General features: G+C 40.0%; 1 protein-coding gene across 1 annotated transcript in view; it reads right to left on the bottom strand.

Moving 5' to 3' along the window:
• ANK3 (ankyrin 3) overlaps window positions 1–24,404 on the bottom strand; it is a 328,085-nt gene that overhangs the window by 163,374 nt on the left and 140,307 nt on the right. The window contains 1 exon segment of the mRNA XM_036026924.1: window positions 18,926–19,024. Within this exon segment, the coding sequence (XP_035882817.1) occupies window positions 18,926–19,024 (99 nt within the window).

Raw genomic sequence — 24,404 nt, 5'->3', positions numbered from 1 at the left:
GTTTGTTAATTGGCCACTCTGACCTGTGTGAAATGGTATCTTACTGTGGTTCTAATTTGCATCTCTCTGATGGCTAGTGATGCTGAGCATTCTTCCATATGACTCTGGGCCCTCTATAGAAGTGTCTGTTCATGTCCTTTGCCCATTTTTTAATCATGTTATTTGTCTTCCTGGTGTGGAGTTGTATGAGTTCTTTATGTATTTTGGAGATCAAACCCCTGTCCAAGGTATCATGGCAAATATATTTTCCCATATGGTTGGTTCTGTTTTCATTTTGCTGATGGTTTCTTTAGCCATGAAGCACAGCTCTTTCAACTGTAGCTTTTACTCGCAGTATTTTTAACATTGATTACAAGTGGCTAATGCCTTTGGATCTTCTATAAATGTCCTCTGGCACTTTTCAAAGGTGCATGGCTCTTCAAACAGCCAGAATTCTGGCAGGAGAGATGCCTCATCAGGAAGCTGCACAAGATGTCACGACTTCCTGGCTCACAGGCAGTGCTGGCCTGGCTGTTGGGACCTTCACAGGTCAGTGGAAACCTGGTGTCTAGGGTTAATGTAAGATTTTTAATTAGCATCACCATTTTCATCATCAGGAAGACGGAGACAAGACCATGCTGATCCGCAGTGAGAGAGAAAAGTGCCTGCCATTTAGTGATTCACACTTAATTCAGTTAAAAAAACAGAAAATTATCAAACATTGACTTTACTTAATGCTTATTTGGAGGCACAATAGAAATATTTAAATTATGAATTAATAGCTTTGGTTTTGAAAGAGGTATGGTTTATTATTCACTTTCTGGAAACACTGTTCTGATCATGATCTTCAGTAACTACCATTCATGCCTTAGCCAAGTTCAAATTCCTTAGGTTAACACTCAAAGTCTTCCAACATTAGTCACAGCTATACTTGGCCTTCTTTATTCCCTTCATATATACCCCATTAACAAACTCTTTTCTGCAGTGCCTGGCAAAAGTTTACCATTTTCTTGCTTTTCTGTTTTGCCCACATTACTTTATATACCTGGAAGTTCTCTTTCCACTTCCTCCAAAATCCAAATCCCTATTGGCTTAAACTACATGGTTTCTTTGAATCCTTTTCCCAAAGTAGACATGACCATTCTACCTTCAGGGCTCCTAATATATATAATTTATGCCTCTATGGGGAACCTATAGCTTTATACCTGGTATTTAATTTTTTAGTTATTTGTGTGCATGCATTATTACTTTACCCATTCTGCTTTTAGGACAATGTTACTTTTTGACAACCTTTACCCAAGGATATATATTTATTGATTTTAGAGAGAGAGAGAGAGGAAGGGAGTGAGATAAGAAAGAAACATCACTGTGGGGAATAAATATGGTTGAGTTGCCTCCTGTTTGTACGCTAACTGGGGATTGAACCCACAACCTAGGTGCGAACCCACAACCTTCTGGTGTATGGGATGGCACTCCAATCACTCAGGCAGGGCAAGGTTACAAGGTTTAAGGGAGATTTAAATCTCAGAAAGAAGGTAACTCAGTACCATGATCCTGGAAGTTGCTTCATAAGACCAACTGAGTTAATTAATAAATGGAGTGAGTTAATAAGTAAATTTTTGGTCTAGTCTTTTAAAAATTATTTTCTAGTTAGTTAAAATTGCTTATCTTTTTATCCTTTTTATACTTCAGAAACACTATTAAAATAGCTTGTCTTACCTTCCAGAAAAATAAAATTCTCAATAGATAAGTGACTTGTGAATGGGGACTAGACAAAAGAATATGACAGTCTTTTTAGCTCTCACAGTAAGAGAATAAGAGAAATATAAGAATGTTTGCTCTAAATAGAGCATTTTTTCCTCTTTCAAACTCAGAAGAACATAAGCTTTAAAAACAGGCTATTGTGAAGATTGTACTTTACAACATAGCAGTGAAGTCACTTATTCCTTTCCCTAAAATGAGAACAATGCATTTTCTAATACAAAATAAGGATTCTTACCTACTCCCAACTCCCAGAAATGTACGCTTAACATACAGTGTCACTTAGACTCGGTCCTGGGCCAAAAGGCAGTTCACCTGCATGCAAGAGTGTCAATCTCCAGTTCAAAAATGCTTGACAAAGGCTATTCCTGGGGCTCAAGGGAGGCTGCCTCAACAAAGGCAACATATGCATTTGGACAGGAGAGAAAGAGCGAGTTGCCATAGTAACGTTATGGGAGGAAAATGAAATTGCATGGAGTTAGTAATTTTTTTCCAATTCCCCTGATTTTTAAAGCACTAGCATAATGGACACGCTTCCCTTGGGCCGAATTCTGAGGCAATGCAAACTGGCTAGGCCAGGTCTCATATTTCATTTCAGTGACAGCAATCTTATTAGTGAGGTGGGGAGCTGCACTTTACTGGCTGGAAAAAAAATGTTCTCTTGTGTCAGCCTAAGAGCAAAACATTGCTCACTGGAAGGTCAGAAAGACTTTCTTTCACATCCGGTTTTTTTGGGAAAGCATGAAGCAGGGCATTAAGGCATCACATCTAGGAATACGGAATATATCTGTAACAGGTTGAATTTGCTCAATGCCCGAACTGAAATGACACAAATTCATGACTTGGGATATACTTTCAAAATGAGACACTTATTTTGATTTATATCCTCTAGTTTCTTTTCTAATCTTTCTTCTAAGCAAAAATCTCACTATGGAGAAGGAAAAGGAAATCAAGCAGAGAGAACTCTATGGACATATAGTTTTCCTTGATCATGTATGTAAAACAGGATGTGACTTTTAACTGAAAACCAAAAACAGCAGGCAGTGTTTCAGAGAGGAGGGTTATGATGACAACCAGATAAATTAAAGAGCATTAATTATAGTCTCATGGCTATTCTCACATCTGTATTTTTCACTAAAAATTCTGACTGTATCCTCATTTTGTTTTAGGTAGTTGTATTTGGCTTAAGAGGAAGTAAAATAACATGTTTTGGAACCCCTCTATTGCCACAGGTGCTTTATATTTGTGATCTTATTGAACCTCTACAACTCATGAAATGGCATGAGACATTCCACTTATAGACGAGAAATCTGCTCCATAGGATTAAAGTACCTACTCAAGGTCACATGCAAGTAAATTCTGGAGATTAGATTTTAAACTCAGGCTTGCCTCTGTCAAAGGGACTGGATTCCTTCTACTATACCAAGCAATTTCCTTTTAGGATAAGGAATTCAGGGGAGATGCAAGATGGCTGCAGAGAAGCTGGAAGCTCTGTCCACTTGCTCCCAGACCCGCCCAGTCTAGCAGTTAAGTCACAGAGCAACCGACTCGAAAATCCAGTGGAGAGTGAGAGCATGTGTGTGTGAGTATATATGTGGATGAGAGTGCAGAGTGTGCATGAGTGGGCCTGCAGGGCCTCAGGAATAGGTATCCTGGGCTGCCCTAGCAGAGCAACTGCTGCCATTGCTGTCCGACCCAGCACTTCTGGCTGCACAAATTAGAGGAAGATGCAGATTGGCTGAGTCCCAGGGCAGGATGGGGGGGGGGGCGGTGGGGGTGGTGGTGCAAGGGTGGAGATAGCTGAGGAGGCGTAGGCTGCAGAAATGGCAGGGTGGGAACAGCCTGCCTAAGGCTGAGAATCACTGGTGGGAGCTGCAAGGGCACCCCACCACCACCCTGCATTATAGTATCACTGCAGCACTCTTTGCAGAGCCAGAGTGAATATCACAGCAAAACAGATCTGCTCTGGGAGAGATTCAGAGAGAAACTTTATCTAAAACTGTCAGAGGCTCTGACAGGCTGTGGCCAGCCCTGACTGAGACTTAGTGATTTTGGGGGAGGGGGAATGCATGGAAAACAGGCCCCCCAAGGCTCAGTGCTGCAGCATGGGGTCCACACAGAAACTCTTTTAAAAGAGGAGATCAGGCAAGACTTGAGACTTGGCAGGGACCTGGTGCTGGTATGCATGTGTGTGTGCATAGCGGCTCTGCAAACAAAGGACTCAGAGGGGTAGAGTCATGCTGAAGGTACCTAACCCAGCATGTCTGGCAAGCAGGGGACTGTACAGAGTAGAGTTCAGACTTGAGTCTCTAGTGAGAGAGTGGCAGGCTGGGGACTAGACGACCAGGAGCTGAATGCCTGAGATTTGCTGCAGCCTGGAAAGTCCCCTCACAGTCAGGTGAGGCCAGCCCCCACCTGTGCGATTATAGGCTCTGAACATCACTGAGGCCAGGCTCAGGGGCCCCCCTGCTGGGTGTATCTTCAGAGGAAAGAAGAAAAAGCCCTGAAAGGGCCCTTTACCAGACACTATGAGCTACACTGTGATCCTTGGGCTCTGATCCTCTGAAACCAACAGAGCTGAGAGATTAGAGACAGGTGCAACAAGGGGTGTTGGGGGCCTTGCCCAGCCTCAGTGCCTAGACAGAGCTGCTGTCTGTGCCAAGAAGGAAAGGACTGCCCCTTTTTACAGATTGACCCCTCATAGGAAATGGACATCTAAGTCACCAGAAACCATACACTATTGGAAAGACCAAGATGTGTCAAGAGGGGATGGGGAAACACTCCCACTGTCTTCCCTGAAGACTGAGTGGTCCCCGGTGGGTAACCCAGGGTTCTCAACCTCCCAGTCTCACCAGAGGGCCCCTCTGAAGGCAGATGGAGAAGGTACTTGCAGTCTCAGGTCATTAAATGAACCACTCCTGAGCCCTGGGCTGATGGAAAGCCAGCAGGGCAGAACCGTGGGGACAAGCCAAATCTGAAGGAGACAGCCACAGCTTGTAGTCTTGAACAGGCTGCCTAGGGCCAGACTAGGACACCATCTGACATCACAAAGGGTGGACCCAGAAAGAGAAGACAGTGGCAAACACTACATTCTACTGAGACAAATTCCACCATGGTCTTCATAATCTGTGTTATTTACTTTCCTGTATAGCTTTTTAACATTCATATCTTTTCCATCAAGTTTGTGCCTATTTCACTAGTTCTTATATTTTAGTTTATTTCAAATCTCATATATTGCTCCTCCCTTCTCTTACTCCATCGATCTACTTCCTTCCTCTTCTTCTATTTTAAAATTTATTTTTTTCTCTTGCTATGACTTGTTTTTATTCCATACTCTTACTATTTCTCTTTGCTCTAGTCTCTCAAAACCATTTTTTTGTTGTCATTAGTCATTTTACATCCCTTTCCCATTCTTAAAATACCCTTATTCTCTCTCCACCTTTATCAATCTTTGCTCATTGGTTGTGGATATGGTGGTTGCTGTCGCATTTCTTCAATGTTATTTCTGGATCTTCACTATTTTTGTATTTCAAATCTCAAATTTTACCATTCCCCTCTACTGCTCCATTTTGCCTTCCTCTTGCCCTTTTTTTTTGTTTTAAATTTAAATTTTTCCCTGTCACAGCCTGGTTTTCATTCCTCACTCTGTGAATTTCTTCTCCCTCTATCCTCTCAAAATCACTTTTTTTCTCTCTCTAAAGCCTTTCATAAGCTTTTCTTTCTTTTTTCCTTCTTTTCCCCATTCCGCCTAAATTATTCTTTGTTCATTTGTTGTTGATATTGCTGTGATGGACCTTTTCCTCCAACTTGGTTCCCATTTTTTCACTATGTTTTTAAAAGTTTTCGTTTAAACCTAATACTATACTCTTTCCTTTTCTTACTCCATTCTGCCTTCTTCCCCTCATTTTCTATTTATGATGTAAATTTTTTTCTTTCTCTGCCTTGTTTCTGTTCCTTACTCTTATTATTTCTCCTCCCTTAACCCTCTCAAAATCATTTTTCTTTCAGTTAGTCATCTCATATTAGTTTTTCCTTTCTTATAATAATCTCAATCTCTTTACACCTTTATTAATATTTGCTCATTTACTGTTGATAATGTGGCTGTGGTGGGGGTTTTGCTGGTGGGGTTTGTTTCCTGTTTTTTTTTTCCCTCCTGGAAGCACCTGTACAGCATCATATAAGATATAGTAGGCAGTGTGACTCTCAGTCAGCCAGCCAGAGGGAAGGACCCACCAAAGAATGACCTAACAACTAGAATCCAATTACAATTAGAGAGCCCACATAAATGGCACGAATGGCATCCCAAGAGCATCCAGCTCAGGAATTAAAGAAGACTGCACCACTGAGTCCCACTGGTCTGCTACCACAGAAGGTCTCACCACAAAGACAGATAGTCAAAGCAGATAAATCTAATACATAGAAACAAAAAAGAAGGGTCACTTAAAATGGGGAGACAAAGAAAGAATCTTCAATTGAAAGGAAAGGAAGAATCCCCAGAAAGAGTGCTTAAAGAAATTGAGAAAAGCAAACTATCAGAAATGGATTTCAAAATAATGATTATAAGAAAATACAATCCGAATATGTGCTATTTACAAGAGTCCCACCTTATCTCAAAAGATCTGCACAGTTGAAAGTAAAGGGATAGGAAAAAATAATTTAAGCAAACGGACACAAAAAGAAAGCTGGGTAGCAATACTTGTATCAGGCAAAATAGACTTCAAAACAAAACCCATAAAAAGGGACAAAGAAAGTCACTACATAATACTTAAGGGAATAATCCAACAGGAGGATATAACCTGTATGAACACATAGGCACTCAACATAGGAACACCTAAATATATAAGAAGAATCTTGGAGGACTTCAAAAAAGATTGACAACAACACAGTCATTATAGGGTTTTTAACACCCCACTGTCAATAATGGATAGGTCTTGCAAACAAAGAATCAACAATAATATTGTGGCACTGACTGACACTCTATATCAAATGGACTTAATTGATATAAACAGAACATTTCACCCTAAAGAAGCAAAATATGTATTCTTTTCAAATGCACCTGGAACACTTTTGAAGACAGACCACAGGGTAGGACACAAAACAAACCTGAACAAACTCAAGAAAATTGAAATCATATCAAGCATGTGCTCAGATCACAATGGATTGAAACTAGAAACCAACCCAAAAAACATTCAAATACATGGAGTCTGAATAACATGTTATTAAATAATGAATGGGTCAACAGTGAGATTAAGGAAGAAGTGAAAAAGTATCTGGAAACAAATGAAAAGGAACAGATAACAACCCAAAACCTATGGGACACAGCAAAGGCAGTCCTGAGAGGGTAGTTCATAGCAATGGAGGCCTACCTAAAGAACAAAGCCCTGAGCAAGTAGAAGGAATGAAATAATCAACATCAGGGCAGAATTAAATGACATAGAGACTAATAGAACAATCAAAGGATCAGTAAGTCCAGGAGCTGGTTCTTTGAAAGGATAAACAAAACCAACAAACCTTTAACCACACTCATCAATTAAAAAAGAGAGGACGCAAATTTAAAAAAGCAGAAATGAAAGAGAAGTACAACTGTGACCACAAAAATACAAAAGATTGTAAGAAATTACTATAAACAACTATATGCCAAGAAATTGGACAACATGTGAAATGGACAAATTTAGAAATGTACAATCTTCCAAAACTGAATCAAGAAGAAGCAGAAAGCCTGAATAGACTGATAACAACTAGTGAAATTGAAGCAATAATAAACAAACTCATGGCATACAAAAGCCCTGGACTGAATGGCTTCACAGGTTAATTTTACTGAACATTTCAGGAAGAGCTAACTCCTCTCCTTCTCAAACTATTCCAAAAAATTCAAGAGGAGGGAAGACTCTCAAACTCATCTAATGACGGCAGTATCATCCTAATTCCAAAACTAGGTAAATACACAACAAAGAAAGAAAACTATAGGCCAGTATCACTGATGAACTTAGATGCTACAATTCTCAACACACTATTGGCAATCCAGATTCAGAAATACATTGAAAATATCATACACCATGATAAGGCAGTATTTATCTCACAGATGTAAAGACAGTACAATATTCATAAATTTAAAAACATAATACACTACATAAACAAAATTAAGGACAAAAACCACATGATCATATCAATAAATGCTGAAAAAGCATCTGATAAAATCCAGCACCCATTTATGATAAAAACACTCAACAAAGTGGGAATAGAGGGAGCGTTCATCAACATAATAAAGACCATATGTGGAAACCTATAGCCAACATCATGTTCAATAGGCAAAATCTAAAAGCTTTCCCTTTAAGCTCAGGAAGAAGACAAGGGTGTGCATTTTCACCACTTCTATTCAACATTGGAGATTCTAACCAAAGTGATCAGATAAGAATAACAAATAAATGGGATCAAAATCGGAAAGGAGGAAGTAAAGCTGTCACTGTTTGCAGATGACATGATAGTGTACATAGAAAACCCTACAGTCTCCACCAAAAACTACCTGACCTAATAACTGAATTTTGCAAAATAGCAGGATATAAAGTTAATATTCAGAACTTGAAGGCATTCTTGTACACCAACAATGAAATATCAGAAACAGAAATCAGGAAAAAAATCCTGTTACTATAGCAACAAGAAAAATAAAATACTTAGGAATAAACTTAACCAAGGAGGTAAAAAGCCTATACTGGGAAAACTAGAGAACACTGAAGAAAGAAATTAATGAAGATACAAATAAAAGGAAGCATATACCATGTCCATCGATTGGAAGAATTACCACCATTAAAATGTTTATACTACCCAAAGCAATCTACAGATTTAATGCAATTCTTATTGAAATACCAATGACATATTTCACAGATCTAGAACAAATATTTAAAAAATTTATATGGAACCCAAAAAGCCCCCAAATAGCTTCAACAATCTTGAGAAAGAAGAACAAAGTAGGAGGGATCACGATACCCTATATCAAACTATACTACAACACCATTGTAATAAAAAAGTCTGGTACTGGCATAAGGACAGACACATAGATAAATGGAACAAACTAGAGAAGTCAGAAATAAACCCAAGTCTACTGTCAATCAATATTTGACAAAGGGGGCATGAGCATACAATGGAGTAAAGATAGCCTCTTTTTATGTACTTATTTATTTGAGTATTTCTAGTATTTTGTTTACATTATCTTTTAGTACTCTTATACCCCCCACCTCTCAGAATCACCACACTGCTGTTCATGTTTATGAGTCCTTTTTCTTTTTTGCTCTATTAAATAAATGGTGTTGGGAGATCTGGACAGCTACATGCAAAAAAGGAAACCAGACCACCAAATTACACCATGCAGTAGAATAAACTTAAAATGGATAAAAGACTTAAATATAAGTTGTGACACCATAAAAGTCCTAGAGGAAAATATAGGCAGTAAAATTTCAGATATCCCATGCAGCAATATTTTTGCTGATAGATCTCCTAGAGCAAGGGATATAAAGGAAAAAAAGAAAAGAAACAAATGGGACTACATCAAACTAAAAAAGCTATGCATGGCTGAAGAAATCATCACCAAAATGAAAGTGGAACTGACCATATGGGAAAATATATTTGCCAATGATACACTGGACAAGGGTTTGATCTCCAAAAAATATAAAGAATTCATACAATTCCACACCAGGAAGACAAATAATCCAATTAAAAATGGGCAAAGGACCTGAACATATAATTCTCCAAGGACATACAGATGGCCCATAGACATATGAAAAGATGTTCAACATCACTAGCCATCAGAAAGATGCAAACTAAAAGCACAATGAGATATCACCTCACACCTGTGAGAATGGCCATCATTAATAAATCAACAAACAAGTGCTGCTGAGGATGCCGAGAACCGGGAACCCTAGTGCACTGTTTCTAGGATTGAAGACTGGTGCAGCCACTATGGAAAACAATATGGAATTTCCTCAAAAAACTAAAAATGGAACTGTCTTTTGACCTGGTGATTCCTGTGCTGGGAATATACCCTAAGAATCCTGAATCACCAAATCAAAAGGGTGAACATATGCACCCCTATGTTCATAGCAGCACAATTCACAATAGCCAAGTGCTGGAAACAGCCTAAGTGCCCACCAGTAAATGAGTGGATCAAAAACTGTGGTACATTTACACAATGGAATACTACACAGCAGAAAGACAAAAGGAGCTCCTGCCCTTTGCAACAGCATGGATGAAACTGGAGACATTATGCTAAGTGAAAGAAGTCAGTAGGTGAAAGAGAAATACCGTATGATCTCACCTATAAGAAGACTCTAATGAACAAAATAAACTAATGAACAAAATAGAACCACAGGCATGGAAAGATGGAATAGACTGATTGACCAGAGGGGTGGAAGAAGGGGATAATGGTGGAGAGAAGGGGAAAGGACTAGACAAAGAACATATATGAATTGATCCATGGACATGGACAACAGTGTGAGAATTGACTGTGGCAGTAGGGATTGGGATGGGTAGAGGAGGGCCAAGGGGGAAAACTTGGGACAACTGTAATAGAATAACAATAAAAATGGTAAAATAAAATAAAATAATAAAATAAGCAGCAGCAAAAAAAAAAAAACCAAACAAAAGAAGAAGAAGAAGAAATAGAATGTGAGCATTCCCAACCTGTATGAAGGGAAAACAGGAGAAAAAGATTGCTTTCTGAGCACCAGTACTTGGAGCTGTGTAGCACTGATATAAAATAAGAACTGTCCTGAGCCTCTTTTGTAGACCTGTAGAACAAGGCTTAAAGGGCATATTAACTTTACCCAGTACTTTTAGATCTCTAATTTCATTAGGGAAATGAGGTTTCCTGTATGATGTTCAAGTTATTAGGGGAGGAGAAAAGGTGGGGGGAAGAGAGGTGGGGGGAGAGAGACATACTCCTGTCATATTCTCAGAACTCTTTTCAACTCTCAAAAAACATTCCTTCCTTCAAAGAGATTTTCATGTTTGGAAAGCAAAGGACATTTCTTGATTACTTGTGCATTTTTAAAAATCTAAGGCTATGTTTTTTGGAGTAGTTTAAGGCTCACAGAAAAAATGAGGTGCAGGCATTCTTGACCTTCTTTGATTTCAAATACATTCTTTCACTTAACTTTCAATATTTGTGATACAAAATTAAAAATTAATATATTTTTAAATATTTTCAAATTTGTCTCAACTAATGTAGAACCCCAGAGTCTTCTGCACTACTTCAAATGCTCTTGTCAACATGTCTATATTAGAACTCCAAGGAAGAACACTGTATTAGAATTTTCTCTTTGATAGAGACCATTTTATGACTATTAAATATTTAATATGTTTGTCAAGAATTTATTTTTAACCAGTGCAATCACACTTTTGGAAATATAATAGAAAGTAATAGTCAATACCAATAATTTCTTTACTTTCATATTTAACCTAAGAAATAGAATCAGAATCAGGTGTATTTCTTGGAACAGATAGCTTAAAATTAAAGGACAGCAAGTGTCCCCCAAATAGTAAGAATTTAACAATTGACAGATTTGGGGTATTCTAAAAACACTTAATCCACTTGTGCACAAATATCTCTTTACTCTAATAAACCAATTGCATGGCATTAACTTCAGGAGGAAAACTTATATTGCCACAGCTCCAGTATGAAGTCAAGTAAATTAAGACCTTTTGGTAAATGCACATTAAGGAATGTATCTTATTTCTACATATTCAGGAAACACTTATTACATCCAATATATGCCAGAAAGTGTGATAAGTGCTACAAATACTAAGATGAATGTGTGGCTTTCAGTGTCAAAGTACAGGTTGGGAGGTAATGTACTAATGGGATTATGTAAAGTGTGGGCAGTGGCCCATTGCTAGGAAAGCTGGAATTTGGGAGAGGCAAGGTTAGAGCATCATTCTGGGAATCAGAGTATTGTTATTATTGACTCTACCCGGAACTCCTGCATCTTCTCTGAAGCACTAAATAAGAGCACAGCTGCCTTTATCACTGGATGGAGAAGAGTCAGTGAAAAGAGATGGAGAACTCACAAGATGCCACAAAGTCTTAAAAAGGTTCTAAATTTAGGGTTCACATAAAACCTCTGATTGGCTTTGAACTGATGCAAGAGAAAATGAAAATGACAAGAGACCATCCACTGCAAAGTACCTTGCACCTTCCTTCAACAAGTATACAAATACACACTAGCTTTATAGAGAGCAAGAGTTAAATAGGAAGAGATAGCAGGCTACCATAAGTAGCCATTCGTAGCAAAACATTTTAGTCTATCAAGAAACAAATAAAGCCAGTAAGATATTGTTGAAAAAATACACATTTCAAAAATAATTTTAAAATTAGGATTGAAAATTTTGCTTTGATATGTGTTTAAATCTCAGTACATTTTGCTACCACTATTACAGATTCCCTACTTACTCTTGCTAATTCTGCAGGATAATAAGATAATAAGCCAGTTGATAACCAGCATTGTGGTACTAAGAAAGTAGGGAAAGCTTTCTTGAAATGAGCTAAATAGAAACAGAACCACAAGGCTCTGTGGTTCATCAGGTCCTAGCTAAACTCCTTCAAGAAAATTCACATAGAATCATCCTTTAGGGTCCCCAGCTTTATTGCCATATAACTGATATAACATTGTGTAAGTTTAACGTGTACAATGTGGTAATTTGATACGCATATATACTGTGAAATGTTTGCCACAATAAGGTCAGTCAACACAGTCTTCACCTCACATAAATTTGGTTGCTGTTATGGTGAGTACATCAAAGCTCTACTCTCACAGCAACTCAAACATACAACATTGCTCACTCTGGTCACCATGGTGTACCTTAGATCCCTGAATTAGATCATCTTCTGATAGTCTGTACCCTCAGACCAACACCTCCCTATTTCCCCCACCTCTCACCCATGGTCAACCACCCTTCTATTCCCTGTCCCTATGGGCTTGATGTTTCCACATTCCACACAGAGGTGACATCATGCAGTATTTGTCTTTCTGTCTGACTCATTTCAATTAGCATAATGCCCTGTGCTTAGCACCCATGTTGTTGCAAATGTCAGGGTTTCCTTTTATTTTTAGGGCTGAAAGATATCCACCCCCCTCACACACACAGGCACACATTTTTAATCCATTCATCTATTGATAGACACTTAGTTGTTTCCATGTCTTGTCTATTGTGAATAATGCTGCAATAAACATAGGAGTGTAGATATCTCTTCAAGATAGTGATTTCATTTTTCCTTTGGCTATATACCTAGAAGATGGATTGTTGGCTTTTATTGAAATATTCCAAATCATCTTTTGGAAATGCAGTTTAAATGCAACAAAGCTTTATCAACTAATCAATAAAGATATAATTATTTTTTGGCATAAAAACTGTGAGTGCTTTTTCATTAATAATATCTCTTAAAAACTCCAACTCTTGTTCTCTAGGGGCATCCGCTTCTTTGTCCAGTCTTCTCCCTTGCTGACCCTGCCATTCTCTAGGTGTGGGCTGGTGTCGTAGTTCTTTTTATTGGTTGAGACACCTCTGAGCCTCTCTCTTCTCCTTCTGGGTCTCCAATGATGGACAGATTGTTTCACTTAATGGTGTCCTACAAGTCCTGCAGCTTTTGTTCATTCCTGTTCATTCTCATATTTTTTGCTCCTCTGACTAGAGCATTTCAAATACTCTTTCTTCTGCTCAGGCCAGTCGGCTGTTAAAGCTCTCTATTTGAATCCCTCAGTTCAGTCATTATTTCTTTACCTTCAAAATTTCTGTTTGGTTCTCTTTTTGTTTTCTATTTCTTTGTTGAAGTTCTCATTTGATCTTGTATATTTTCCCTGATTTCTTTAAATTGTTTATCTGTGTTGTCTTGTAGCTCTGTATCTTTAGGACAATTATTTCAAATCCTTTTTTGTGCAATTCCTATCTCCATTTCTTTGAGGTCAGTTACTAGAAGTTTACTGTATTCCTTTGGTGAGGTCATGTTTCCCTGATTCTTCATAATCCTCATGGCCTTGCACAGACATCTGTGCATTTAAAAAGGCAGTCACCTGTTCCAGATTGTATGGGCTGACTGGTATGGAAAGATCTTCACCTGCCAGTGAACGTGAGCTGGAGAACAATGTAAACTTGGGTCTAGTGCTACAGGGCACTAAATGCAGGAATGTGTGTGGGGGTCCAGGAAGGGCTGTGATATTTCATCTACTCAGGCTGCTGGGGTCACAACATTGACAACTATGTGATCCTTAGTGAGCACTGCAGGGGGTCCTCAGTGTCACCTCCAGGTCCAGTGACTAGGGACTTGGGCAGGCAGTGGTGGTCAGAGCTTGTGGTACACACATGCTGAGCTGTGGGGGCCAGCTGCAGGTGCCTGCGTGGTGGCAGGGGACAGTTTCAGAGATACATTCACTGGTGGGAGTCAGGACCAGGTGCAAGGGCCCTGGCTGTCACTGTGTATTACCGTGGCTGCAGGGTCCCTCTGTGGGCAGAGTGGAGGCTGGTGTTGGGACCCAGGCCTGGGGCATGCCGGTACACAGCTGTAGGGACTAGCTGTGAGTGAGCCCAATGGTGCAGGCCACTGACAGGGGACAGGACCAGATCTGGGCCCACAAGTAACTGTGGAGGCCCTGGCTATTGGTAGGTACTCCTGGGGCTCTAGGGTCTCCCCCGCGGGTATGTGCATGACAGTGAGGGCTGCTCATGAGGATCTGGTCAGGGACATGCAGAAGGGTTCACTGTGCATGTGCTCAGTGGCAGAGGCCAGTGACTGGAAATAGTGCCAAACTCAGGCCCACAGCCAGCTGTGAGGGCCACAGAGTTTTGGTGCTTTCCTGAGCTTGCCACAGGCATGTGTACCCCAGCAGAGGCATGTGCTGAGGCTCAGGCTGGTGGTGGTATGCCAGTGCACAGCTGGTGGGTCTGGCCCCAAGCATGAGCACAGTAGTGGGGTCAACCACGGACATCCAGGCTGGCTGGTGGTGTGGATCCTGGGGTCTGGCGGTGGGGGATTTGGGAATGGGTAGGGAGCAAGGAGGGACTCAGCACCAGCCAATGTGACCATCTGTGCGACAAACACTGGTGAAATCTGCAGGGGGTCTGTGGCAGCTGTGCTGGCTGTTGGTTAATTCAGTGGCAAAAGCAGCCAGGGCCTCTGCAGAGCGGCTCACAGGGAACTGTAGCCACTCCTGCTGCAGGGTCAACGCTGGCAGCTCCAGCTTCTTTCTCTTCCTTGTCCCTTCCCATCTCTGTTGATCTTGGCTTTGCCGGTCTGTGCTGTGGTGAAGCTGAAATGGGTCCTTTGGGAGGTGCCTCTGCAAGCTGGGGAAGCTGGCTACTCACTCACTTTCCCCTTCCTGGTGAGGGAACTCCTGGCTGGAGAGTGCTAGCCTGGGTGTGGGATGACACAGGCGAAATGAAGCTATTGTCCTCCCTTTCTGCGCAGTTATTTCAGGGTTTTTGTTTGTTTGTTTGTTTCACTGTGTCCCTCCAGTTTCTTAAGGCGACTCCTGAGCTCTCTCAGAGTTGATTGTGTGTTTGGATAGCTGTTTAATTGCTGATCTTTGTAGGGGGACAGGGGCTGGGTTCTCCTACTCCATCTTGGTCAAGTCACCCAACCACGTATCATCGTGATATTTATAGTAACTAATTATTCTTAGAGTTATAATATCCAGCGCCCTACTAGCAGGAAGAGCTTGTGAAATCATGGGGACAGCTTCTCTGTCCTGAGTGGGAAGCTAAGACTCAGGAGGGTGAACTTTCCCGAGGTCACCATTTCACCAGTTGCAGGTCACATTAATACTAGAGATCAAGCACGAGGGTATAACAACATTCACTCTCATCCTGCTTTTCTAGCTGGAGGATCTTGCTCAGATCCTACCTAAATTACTCTGACCACCATTCAAGTTCACTTCATTGAATGGAAGTGCCCTAAGGGTCTGCTTTGAAACAGAGCCCTTCATAAGGTCAGCAGCCCATGCAGGGAGCAGAGCCAGGGAATGCGCGGCCCCGTAGAGTGCTGCCGTCTGAGGTGAATCCAGAGTCTTCTCCTCTGCAGGGGGACTGGTGTGTATCAGGTGTGATTCCTGATGCAGCAAGGCAGCCCTAACAGGAGCATGTACCTTGTAGGAGCTGGATGGGTAGATAATGGTATTTTCTCAAAAGCCACTGGACTGGGCTGCTAAAAATGTGTATTTATGAAACATCTTGTTTTCTGGTTTGGACTTGTCCCCAAAGCTTTCTGACATTTTAGCTGGCTCCTTCCCTTTCAAGCCCACACACCCAATCATTCTGTTATTCCAGCAAGAGAGAAGGGAAGCTTTGATGAGGAAAACACAAAATAGTTTACATATTTTGGGTATGTGCTGCACTTTGTCCTATATAGTCAGCCAGGAATTCAGTCTGTGCCTGATGGACATCGCACTCCAGGCAGGGCAACGACCGGAGAACGACGGCTTTGCTGTCCTCATGTTCTCCGAGTGCCTCTCACATTCACAGGTCACGCAACACAAGGGAAAGGTAACCCAAGTTAAAACCAAGTGGATGGTAAAAGGGAATCTGCATCTTGTTCAAAATAAGACAGCCTTTCTGAACAGGGAGGCAAAGTGGCACAGAAACTACGTTTCACACTCATGATCATCACCCAGCCCTCATTATATGAAATGTTAAAGGGACTCATCTAAGAAAAAGATCAAAACTATTAACAGTAAAAGGACAACAAGCTCACAACTATCAACAACTGAACCTAAAAAACAAACTAAGCAAGTAACTGGAACAGGAACAGAATCACAGAAATGGAGATCATATGGAAGGTTATTAGCGGGGAGGGGAATGGGGAGAAAGGGAGAAAAGGTGCAGGAATTTAGAAGCATAACTGGGTAGGCACATAAGAGACAGGAGAAGGTTAAGAATAGTATAGGAAATAAAGAAACCAAAGAACATATATGTATGACCCATGGACATGAACCAAGTGGGGGGAGTGCTGGAGGGAGGAGGAGTGGAGGGGGATAAAGGGGAGAAAAAAAATGGGACAACTGTAATAGCATAATCAATAAAATATACTTCAAATGTTTCACAATTTGCCAGTATTCATTATTTCACTTCTGCTACTTTTATCCAGAAGAGTTTTCTCATATTTTTATATTGGCTCTCCCCTATGACATTATGTGCCCCATAAAGATGGGGCCAGAATGTCCTCTGTACCCTTTTTGTCTCTGTTTGCACCCAAAATAGCATGTATTTGGTAAATGATACAAAATGACTGACAAGTGATTGAGGGCTGTATCAAGAAGGGCGAAATGAGATAATTTCTCATCCACACACCCACTAAAACTGCAGAGGGATATCCAGATATATCTCTTCAGGCTTCTCCTTCCTGCTCAGCTGCATTATCCCCACTTCTCTCCACTGAGATTCTCCCTATTTACAAACAGACTGTTAGCTCCCCGTGATCAGCAAGAGGCATAAGCAAGACATCTCTATCTTTTATGCCTTACAACCTCTTTGAACAGCCTATACTTAGGAGAAGACTCCTGGTATTTAAAGCAATGTTTCTAGCATTCTTTATATACTGGCAATTACTTCTTATTAAGTGATGCAAAGTCAGTTCAATAAGATCTTTATTTAATTTACTTCTCCAGTCAGACAGTCCTTTACAGGTCAACCTTCATCTTCTTGCACTCCTTTTTTTAGAAAGCTACTTTCTTTTAAAATGCATATACATGGTTTTCAGGTTCAGCAGTTACAGGGAAAAAGGACTCTGGGTCTCCTGCCAAATACCTAGGGCCGGGCTACCTTAGGGTTAGAATATGGGAGAAAAACTACCCAGTAGCTTCTGGAGGGCAGGAAAAGTGTCCTGTCTTGGTCTGTTGCCCCACTATGTCTGGCCCCAAGTAGGCACTGAATAATCATTTACCAGTTGAGTGAATAAATGTAGTGAATAATAAATGATGTAGTCAATTTAGCAGTTACAGGAATCAAGTTCAGGTTATCAGGCTGGTTTTAGAAAACATGTAGATCAGATTCCTGAAGGAAGAAGTACAGGATTGTGGGAGGTACAATTCCAAGACAGGAAAACTATCCAAAATTCTTAGACAGCTGGATGTTTATGGCAAGACCACCTTTTTATTAGGTTGGCTTCTGCTCACACCTTGTAACAAATGCATGATATGTTGAAAGAAAATGCCTTGATTAGAAGTTTAATGCTAATTGAAACTCTGAGATATACTAGCAAAGGTGCGGATTTATTTTGGGCTGACTTTGTATCAGCACAGTTTACAAACATTAGCTTGATCTTATGACAATGCTGCGTGGTGGCCATCAATTTTCTTGACTTGCAGGGAGAAATCACATGCAGAAGGTTAAATTGCTCCCTAAGTCAACTAGCTAAACTCAGAATCTGGGATTCAAGCTTGATTTGGCCTCAGTTTTTTCCTCACTCGCAATCCACACCGAAAAACCAACCTGCCAAACAACGATCTTGGCAGCTTTTCTTTAAAAATTTTAATTGTAAAACAATATGAGAATAAATAAAATTTACTTTCTTAACCATTTTTAAGTACTTAGTTCAGTAGTGTTCACTCTAATCTCATTGTTTTATAACATCTCTAGAATTTTTTCTTCTTGCAAAACTGAAGCTCTGCACCCACGAAGCAACCCCGTTTCTTTTGTTCCCAGGCAACTACCTCACTACTGTTATACTCAGTATATTCCCAGAAGTGGCACTGCTGGATCACATGGTAATTCTATTTTTAGTTTTTCTGAGGAAACTCAATGTGGTTTTCTATAGCAGCTGTGCCATTTTGCATTCCCACCAGCAGTGTACAAAGCTAGACAGGTGTGGTTTTAAATAAATGTCAGTTTCAGTCCCAAACCAACTGAAGAGCTCTCAGTCTGCAGTGTCAAGTAGTGCTTAATTCTTGAAAATTTAACTGCACTAAAAATCTAGGCCTCAGACCTTAGCTTCTATAATTAAAGCCATGCACTATTTAAACATGTATTAAAGGCTTATGAGAATGGGTCTTCATCCCATTTTCAAAAGAAGAAACTTTGCAGCCATTTTCCAAGAGACTGTAACAAATAACAAGAATAAAGCAGGTGTCAAGCCGGTGCAAAGGTATTCGGAAAAGTACCCCTACTCCCTGAAAGTAAGCACAAGCGTGTACATAAATGGTGCTCTTACCCTCGTTTTGGCATCAATTTTAGCTCCTCGATCAAGCAGTAGTTTTACCATATTGGCATTTCCTCTTTTTGATGCAACATGTAAAGGAGTGATGTCATTCTGTGGAAGAAGAGAAAAAAAATTATAGTTTGGATATCTTCTGTTTGACCAAAACATTGCTTCCTAAAGTGTTTCCAGCCTTTATAGTTCTTCTTATTTTTTAAAACATTTTGAATAGTATGCTTCCAAATATTTCTGACTGTAATTGTCTTCAGAAGAAAGCCCCTCCTTTTGCCCCCAAAGGTATGAATTTTAACATACACACATTGTTGGGTAGAATCCAAGCTTATTTGTTTTATTTACTTGAAGTGATTGGTAATTTTATTTTTTGGCTCTAAAATCCTGTACCTCTACATCAATGTGTTTTCCTGTGGATTTGTGTAATACATATTGGATAATGAGTGGGTGATGAAGTAGAGGCCAATTATGCCAGCCCTGTCTGCGTCAAAAAGCAGTTTCATGTTACCCAGAGCCTTCCCTGGGTTCAGCTGAGCACAGGGGGTCAGAGGGAGACGGCAGTAACACAAACTGGGGAATCTGTCACTACTGTGTGTACTCATAGGGCTTCCCAGGCATGGCGGGCTAAAACGTGTTCACGGGCATTTGTCAGCAATATCACAGAACACTGACTATGGTTTTTTTTAAAAAAACAAAACTACTGTGAAGAAATCTGAAATTCCAATCATGATCTTGAAGCCATAGTTCTTCCTCTCTGCATCTTTATAGGTGCAATGGTTGTTTTCAGACTGCCAAGGACATATGTGTATATAGTAAAAAACATTCTCTATTTCAGTTCCTTATTCCTGTGTAGCAGCAATATGGGTTTAAGAGCTGTTCTTCCCAAAAGTCAATGACATGATAAATGAACTAGGCTCAAAAGGGGTTATATTTTTGTTCTTTGATAACAGATACAATATAATAGCTACCAGGCATTAATCATTTCCCATGTGTTAGGCACTGTGATAAACTTTTTACTATCTCATCTAATTCACATAATCCTCACAATGTCATATAGGACCTGAATTATAATGACCATTTTACAGGTGTAGAAACAACTCACAAAACCAGGATTCAAATTAAAATCTGGCACTTAAACTCATGGTTTAAAAAAACACTTTATAATGAAAATTTTCAAATAGGCACAAAGTTTCAGAGAAAAGCATATAAAGCATCAACCTGGTTCAATAATGATCAATCCCTTGCCAATATTTTTTTTCTGTACTCCCCAGTATTTTTTTCTTGCTGAAGGATTTTAAGAAGAGAAGAAAACATTCTAGGAATCATATTTTTTTCATCCATAAACACTACAATGTAATGATCTCAAACAGATAAGGATGTTTTAAAAAAATGACAGTGCCATTATAACTAACAAAATACAAATAACTCTGTAAACCAAGACTCTGTCAATGTTCAGATTCTCCCATTACCTCCAATGATCTCAGTTGGGTTGTTCAAACCGGACAATCCACCTCTAGGTTGAACTGTCTCTTGGGCCTCTTTCAATCTTCATAGGCGCCCTACTCTACCTTCTTCTCTCCATGTTCATATATTTATTGAAAAAAAACCTGGGTAATTTATTGTGCAGAATTTTCTACATTCTGGACATGGTTGATTGCATCCTCAAGGAGTGTTGTTTAGCATGTTCTTTTTGCCCTGTACTTTCTATAAACTTTTCTAGTCAAGTGCTTTTAGCCATTATACATTCTCCCATCTCAAGAATATTTTATATCTCATTATTCTTAGATGCAAAAGTATAAATCAATAAAAATTCATTAAATGAAAGAAAAAAGAGACATAAAATAAATTTGTTTTGGTGATGCTGATGGGGAATGGACAGGACTCATATCATTGCTCAGGAATAGCCAAACTTTTTCTACAAAGGGACAGATAGCAATTATTTTTGGTTTTGTAGGCCACACAATCTTTATTGTAACTATTCAGCTCTGCCACTGTAGCACTAAAGCAGCCCCACACAATATGCACAGAAAAGAGAGTGGTTGTGTTCCAACACAACTTCATTTAAGGAACACTTCAGAATTACAACTAAATTGTAGAACCACCACCACCGAGAACCACCTGAACACTAGCTGAACAGAATTCCTATAACTAGGATGTAAAGAAGGAGCCATGTTGAGACACGGTGATACTATCACTCATTCTTGGGTAGCCTTCACAAGCCTCATACTACTATGGACAGATGTAGTTTCTCAGGTACAATTGAGTGGAGCAGTGGGTCAGTCTGTCACACTACCTTGTACCTGCTCAACAGCTAATGAAGTCACAGCCAGGTGCTGGGGCCAAGGCACATGTAGTTGTTTGCTATGCTCAAATCAGTTCTCTGGGACTAATGAATACCAAGTCACCTTTCAGAAGAACAAGCCTTATAAGATAAATGGAATCATTTAGAAAGGGAAAGTGTCTTTAGCCATAAAAAAATGGAGCCCAGTTTGATGATGTCATGTATTGTTGCCATATTAAGCACTCAGGGTGGCATAATGATTTCAAAATTAACATATTATTAAACATTAATCCAGCCTGACCTATGGTCACCAGTGTTCCAATATCACCCAGCTTCTCTACCTCTGCTCCTGCAATGCCAGCATCCAGGCAGAACCTCAACATACCTCCACCTAAGGTCACCAGTGTTCCACCATCACCTAGTGTCTCCACCTCTGCTGCTACAACACCAGTGCACATACAGAGCATCCTGGGAGAAACCACTTCATTTCTCCAATGCCAAAAATAGAAACCCAGCCTATCACAACCACAGGAAACAAATGTGACCAGTTCCCATTGAATGCTGGCCCAGTAGACAGGGGAACAGCACTGGGGCATAGCCTTCAGGTGGCATTTGGCAACACAGTGAAACTCACCTGAGCCTAGAACAAAGTCCGTGGATGAGCACCAATGAGACGCTCTACCTTGAAAGCTCCATAATTGCCATGATAGTGCTCACTATTTTGGCCCTCATAATTACCAAAAAAAATAGTTATGCACAAGAAGAAATGTGGTAAAAATAAGTGAGTTTTCATCAAATGACCCTAAGAATGGAACTTTGCAAAATACAGCTGCAGTGTGCTACCAAGAAGATGACAAAATCCACCTTGAGGACAATCTTTACAGCATGCATTAAGGCTCAGTGGTCTCTAAGGCCTTATAGTCTTGACTGCAGAAGACAATGACCAATCACTATGTCAGAGTCTTTTTAGGATCCAGAATGATTTTTCTGTCAATTTCCATAGCATTTGAACATGGAAGTGATGTTGGGTAGTCAAGTCACTCTAGATTATCTGTGTATAGCCAACCTTATTGGTAATAGAGTCCTAATTTTTTATATAAAATCTTTATTTATAAAAAGAGATGGTGAGCCTGATTTGGTCTGATGTTAGTAACTAGCTAACCCCTACTCTAGATCTACTAGCTTACAACTGAAGATTCCATATGTAGCAGGTCTGAACAGAGGAAGTAAAAGTCGATGTTGTACATTGTACATGCTTTGGCCCTCTGGTGTGGACTGTTTTTGATGTGAATGAAAGCTGATCAATGCAGATAAACTTTCTTATGACTTTTTAATTGTCTTGCTTGTCTCTTCTGAGTGCACTGTGTGTCACTTTAAGGACCCATGCAGCACTGTGGGTGAATTCTAGACCTGAGACAGCAGGTGGAGTGTCAGGTTAGGTCTGTTGGAAGTATAGTCTAACAGGAGGCTTATGGAGTCCAGAGTGAGACATAACATGAACTCATCACTTTCCTGTGAGAGTCATGGCATATATGCTATACCACCCTTTAAAACTGTGCTGTTGTTTGGCTGAGCAGGACTTAATTAATCTTTATCACAAGTAGGCTAATTTTAGTGAGAGAAAGAACTCTATCTCTATTTTGTTTTTTTTTATGTATTCTCATATATTCATTCAGTCATGCACTCTCTCGTAGTGTATGTGTAGATATCAAAAGCGTGTCTTGAATATTTCTAACCCCTACATTTTTCTATACCTCTCTGTCTCTGCTTAGAGGAATATTTCATATTCCTGTAATACTTAAAAAGTACTATAAAGGACTTACATGATATAATTTCATTTTATCTTCACAATAATCTACTGAAGTGAAATACATATCATTAACCCTAGTTGACAGATAAATAAAATGAGGAATAAAACCAGTCAGTAATTCATGTATTTAAGAGATAGCTAATTAGAGGTGGAATAAGGATCAGTATTCAGTTCCAGACCCTTGGGAAGTGGCATTTTCATTCAGGGGTTGTAATGCCTCTGTTTAAAACTATTGCCTCTCATCTCTGTCAAATGTGGCTTCTGAATAAAATATATACTTTTGCATTTCTGAATCAGGTAGTGACTCCTTCTGTCAACCAGAAACAAATCTAAATGACAGTGGTACCTTTGGACTACTCAGTAGGATATTTACATTTTGATCCCTCAGTTAACCAATAAAAATGTTTTATGTCCTACTTATGCCCAAGGCCCATGGCTGCATTTCAATTACATAAGGGAGCAACAAAGCAATGGAATCCTAGCATATCAAAAGAACCCAATGATGTTAGAGCCAAAAGGCTTGTTTAACAGAACTTTGTTTGCTGTTGGTTAAATGGAAGTTTGTACTGCTTTCTGGGATGCAGTTTGGCAGTACATAAAAAGGACTTTAAACCTACCACCACAGATACAAAGAAGAGGTTGACCACCAAGGTAGAAAGGGCAGGAATGCTAACAGAGACCTACCCTGAAGCCTAGGCATGCTCCCTAAGACTGAAGCTGAGCCAGAATGAAAGACCCTCAGCCCTAGCATAAGCTTAGCAGGGACAGCAAGCAATGGTAGACAACTGCTGAGGTCAGGCAGGAGCTTGGCAAAAGATGTTTTCTGTATAACAGGTAAGCAGGGAAAGCTGAGGTGGAGCACTAACCCCAAGTAAAATTCTCTGACCCACACCCCCTCTGTTAGCCTCAGCATAAAGCAATGATAGCCCCCCCACCCCAGAGGAATTAAAAACCTGTGGTGCATTCAGAGAAAAGGTAAACTCAGTTCAACTCTTGACTAAAATGGCTCAACCTTCAACATTTACAGCCTTATAAAAGACAAAGTATGCCCAGTTCCAGACAAAGATACTATTTACCTCATTTTCTCCAGTTCTGCACATAATACTCAGTATTCTAGCTAGTGGGACAGAGGAACAACCTGAATCAAAAGTTAGGGAAACAGCCCTGGCTGGGTGGTTCAGTTGGTTGGAGCATCACAGTGTATACCAAAAAGGTTGCAGGATTGATCCCTGGTTGGCATGCATACAAGAGGCAACTGATCAATATTTCTCTCTCTCTCTCAATCTATTTCTCTCCCCTCTTCTTCCTATCTTCCTAAAATCTATAAACATAGCCTTGGGCGAAGATTTAAAAAAAGTTAGGAAAAGAGTCAAGTGGAAACACTTAGTAAG

This window comes from Phyllostomus discolor, chromosome 5 (genome assembly GCF_004126475.2).
Source record: "Phyllostomus discolor isolate MPI-MPIP mPhyDis1 chromosome 5, mPhyDis1.pri.v3, whole genome shotgun sequence".
In the NCBI taxonomy this organism is placed as follows: Eukaryota; Metazoa; Chordata; class Mammalia; order Chiroptera; family Phyllostomidae; genus Phyllostomus; species Phyllostomus discolor.
The sequence above is the reverse complement of the archived record's forward strand: the minus strand, read 5'-3'. Positions and strand labels throughout refer to the sequence as shown.